A 5,000-nucleotide genomic window follows, 5' to 3' on the forward strand; every position below is an offset into this window, starting at 1 on the left:
TCAAAATTTCTTTACTAAATTTCTTTGTGAGTGACATTATGTACAAAGAGAGGCATAACGTTCACATCATACAATGTAATCTTGGAAATGTTTGTTCATTATCTGTAACTTTAGTATGTGAGATAGTCATATTATTGTGCAGTTGGAGTGTGGACTATGTGGAGATGACTAATGAATATCCTAAGAGAAGAAAGATATTTAACACATTTTATATGGCATCTCAAAACACTTAGTAATGGAGTTTTTATAATGAACTGATAGTGACAACAAATTATTTTTACCCTGTTTATATTTTTCAGTCTTTATGATAGAGCACCTTGCATGGAATTGTCTGAAAATATTTTAAATGCAGCATTAGTGCTTAGAAAGCACCTTGCATTTTTAGGTACTGCACTGCATTGCACTTAGGGTTGTATAATAGGGTTTTCACCTGCAGCCGTACACACCATGTCCTAGCCTGTTACGATACAGTATATCCAAGTGAATATGATCAAGCATAATGTTAATATGGTTATGTGAAGGGTCATGTGTATATATATATATATATATATATATATATATATATATATATATATATATATATATATAAATATATATATATATATATATATATATATATATATATATATATATATATGTATATAATATATATATATATATATATATATATATATATATATATATATATATATAATTTGAGTGTGTGTGTATGTGTGTGTGTGTGTCTGTATGTGTGTCTGTGTCTGTGTCTATGTGTGTGTGTCTGTGTGTGTGTGTGTGTGTGTGTGTGTATGTGTGTGTGTGTGTGTGTGTGTGTGTGTGTGTGTGTGTGTGTGTCTGTGTGTCTGTGTGTCTGTGTCTGTGTGTTATATGAATGCATAAGTGCATATCTTTTTTCTAGTTAATGTATTAGTATATACATGAAATAATTGTTAAAAAGAAAATTCTGTGTAAGTTATTTGTATTTTATAATAAAAAAAATAGGGGCTACTCAGCTCATTTATACTCATTGTAATGTGTGTATGCGTGTTTATTTATGTACATGCGTGCTTCAACATTGGTACCATGTCCCAAGTCCTAGACTAAAGTAGTGATATATGGGATAGATTTCTTTTTTTAGAAACTGCAGTTATATTTTACAAAGCAGGAAATTCATTCTGCTGTCATAGTGCACAAGGTGAGGAATAAAAAGGGATCTTTATCATATTTTATTCTGCATGAATTTCATTATCTATTTATGTAAACAATGGATTCCTTAAGAGAAGAGTATATGTTATTAAAGTATAAAACCAAATAGTGTTTACTGAGCCTTTCTTTTAGAAATCTTGTTTTTAGGGCATTATGTATATACTATAAGGATATTTACACTGTATTGCACTGCTTTTACAGTCTGAAATATGTGCATGACTTACCACCTTTAGTCATAAGTGACCCTCTCAGTTAACCCACTCGCAACTCGACTGCTCTTGATGAGCTAGGATGTTGCTAGCGTGAAGGATGGTCAAACCATGATGTGATTGGCCGGAGTGGGTGGGTTAAGAGAGAGTAACACAGTCACAGGTCTATTCTTAATTTAGTTCATAACAAAAGACTGTATATTCAATTTTACACGGTCAGTAGAGAAAAAATGAGGAGTAATTTTTTTCATATTTCATTCTCCAGAATATGAATTGTATTAATACGAAAACATGTTCTTTCATATTTTCAATTCATGGTAGTATTTTAACTTTTGAATAACTGTGTGTTGATTCCTCAATCTGATGTTATAAAATAGATAAATAAGTAAAATAAAATAAAAGCTCAAATTATTCTAAGATAGTGGTCACTTTCCAAAAATATCATACTGAATATGTTGTACATTTTGCTTTAATAACATTGCAGTAATCATTTTCATTTTTAGACTTATTGAAAATATCAAATCTTGGTGACCAATGACTCCTCTACTCAGTTTACATATCTTCATACTCAAAATTAGAAAGCCAATTTGAATTTGGGCTTTTTCCATAATCTCTGGATCGTGCTATTACCTCAGCTGTTAAGACAAAGTGACTGGTATGATAGGATTTAAGTTATTTTTATCTTTGATCCAATCATTGGCTTATATTTTCATAGTCTTTCATATATCTGCATTGATTTTACATTTCCCTTACATTTCATTGGATGGTTTGCTTTGTGTATGTTTGTATTATTATTACTAATGGTATTATTATTAGCTATTATCATTATTGTGATTCATTGATATATCAGATCAGATCAGATTTTTCTTTCTTTCTTTCTTTTTTATGAACTGTTTACCTTATAGTTGTAGGGCAGTGAAAAAATAAGAAACTTTTGTATAATATTCAGTGCATTAGAATTTTGTATATCAGTTAGGGAAATTGCTTTGATAAATTATATACAAATAGTTTTTCTTATATTGATATGATTATTTGTCCACTTCATAGAGGTATCTTTTATCATCATTTTCCTTTTCCTTTTTTTCAGAATCAGTGTTTTTAATTCAAAGGTATTATTTTAAGGTATTACTGCAAATTGCTATAGGTTTTCCCTCTTGCTTTTCTCTTGTTTCTGTAGTTCTGTTCCCCCATTTTTAATTTCCATGAAATCACAGCTTTTATCTCCATGAAAAGGTGCGAGTAGCAGAGGACAGGGACTTTGAGCGGCTGAAGCAACTGTGTGACTGTCATGATGGCTGGTCTCTAGCCTACAACCATCCTCCTACCAAAGTGTGGACCAGACCAACCAAAAATTCAACCTTTCAAATGATCAAGGTAACTTTTTATGCTTTTCTTACTAAACTCTTGCAGTGTTACAATAGATGTGTATTATCTGTAATGTAAAAGCATTTCTAGTTGGACAAGCCATTCTGTATATTAAGAACTATATTACAATTTTGTCATTAGCAACACAAAATGAAATATCTATAGAAATTACAGTATGTGATGAAATAAGAATTTATGTGATTTATAGAAGAATGAGATGTAAGAAACTGTACACTGTACAAGACCATCCAGAGGCTTAATACGCATGTTCTTGTATGTTTTTGTCCCCTATATCCACTTGGATGTAGGACTAACTTTAATAGAACATTAGGCAGGTTTGATAAGTGACATTTGTAAATCTCTATTCAAACAGGTTTGCACTGTGTACACTGATATTGACGCAAATGTGTTGTATGATGTCCTCCATGACCCACATTATCGCCAGATGTGGGACAAACACATGATCAAGTCTGTTGATGTAGGCTACCTGAACCCAAATAATGATGTCTCATACTATGCAAGTGAGTGTTTGTACTTTGTTGTTTTTTTCTCATTGTATGTTATTTCTTAATGATTTTTCTTTGGACATTGAGTGGTTATGGGATGGAATTGATTGTCAATGATAAGACTTACGCAAAATTCTTCAGAAATAATATAAAGACCTTCTCTTCCCCACTCTTTAGTCGCTTGTCCTGCACCTCTCAAAAACAGAGACTTCGTCCTGCAAAGGTCCTGGCTTGACACTGGTCGTGAATTGTATGTCTTGAATCATTCTGTGTTCCACCACCAGTACCCTCCAAGGAAGGGCTTTGTTCGTGGCCTCTCACACCTCACTGGTAAGGAGAATCTCTTGTAAAAGCAGTCAGTATAGCAGGAATTGTACATTTCCTTGTGTGAGTGGATGTGTGTGTGGCCTGAGAATATGTGCCTGTATTTTACCCTTTTATCAGTGTAAAAATGTGGAAATGTGTAAATATTTTCTATCAGACTTTTCATTTTATTATTATTATTTATTTTTTTAAATTCTTTTTTTCATATTTATTCCTTGGAAATGAAATGTTTGTTAACTGAAAATCTGTAACTTCATATGCATTGGTATTGTCTTTCACAAGATTTATTATTCGTATATGTGTTTGCGTTATAGCATGTGTGTGGCTTGCATAAATTTCCTTCTTTATGAGATTTTTTATTTCAATATCTTTTGAAAAATATTTTGAATAACATTTTAATTAAATTATTGGAATGCATCTTTCAAAATATTATATTACACATTCAAGTCCTCATTACCATATTATTTTGAATTCAATACTCATTACTACAATTCACGATACATTTCTTTTTGTATTTCATTAGTACTGGGCTGTAGCTAATGCCATGAAATAAACAAATTATAAATGTGTAAATATGTCATGCCCTGAAATATCATTAATAATTAGCATAACAAAACACACACACACACACACACACATACATACATACATACATACATACATACATACATACATACATACATACATACATACATACATACATACATACATACATACATACATACATACATACATACATACATATATATATATATATATATATATATATATATATATATATGTATGTATGTATGTATGTATATATACATATATGTATATATACATATATGTATATATACATATATTTATATATACATATATGTATATATACATATATGTATATATACATATATATATATAATATATATACATATATATACATATATACATATATATACATATATAAATACATATAAATATATATATACATATGTATGTATATATATACATATATATATACATATATATATACATATATATATACATATATATATATATATACATATATATATATATACATATATATATACATATATATATATATACATATATATATACATATATATATATATATATATATATATATATATATATATATATATATATATATATATATATATATATATATATATATATATATGTATATATATATATGTATATATATGTATATGTATATATATGTATATATATATATATATATATATATATATATATATATATATATATATATATATATATATATATATATATATGTATGTATATATATATATATGTATATGTATATGTATATGTATATATATATATATATAAATATATCTATATATATATATATATATATATATATATATATTTATATATTTATATATAT

The 5,000-nt window shown here is 27.9% G+C and overlaps 1 protein-coding gene across 5 annotated transcripts in view; it reads left to right on the forward strand.

Annotated features, from left to right (window-relative positions):
* Positions 1-5,000, forward strand: part of LOC113808814 (START domain-containing protein 10) — a 32,535-nt gene that overhangs the window by 5,419 nt on the left and 22,116 nt on the right. For all 5 annotated transcript variants that reach the window (XM_070132958.1, XM_027360303.2, XM_070132960.1 and 2 more), the window contains 3 exons: positions 2,631-2,771; positions 3,136-3,283; positions 3,446-3,598. In XM_070132958.1, the coding sequence (XP_069989059.1) occupies positions 2,631-2,771; positions 3,136-3,283; positions 3,446-3,598 (442 nt within the window). The remainder of the gene's footprint in view (positions 1-2,630; positions 2,772-3,135; positions 3,284-3,445; positions 3,599-5,000) is intronic.

The sequence above is a fragment of the Penaeus vannamei genome, chromosome 18 (assembly GCF_042767895.1).
Source record: "Penaeus vannamei isolate JL-2024 chromosome 18, ASM4276789v1, whole genome shotgun sequence".
Taxonomy (NCBI): Eukaryota; Metazoa; Arthropoda; class Malacostraca; order Decapoda; family Penaeidae; genus Penaeus; species Penaeus vannamei.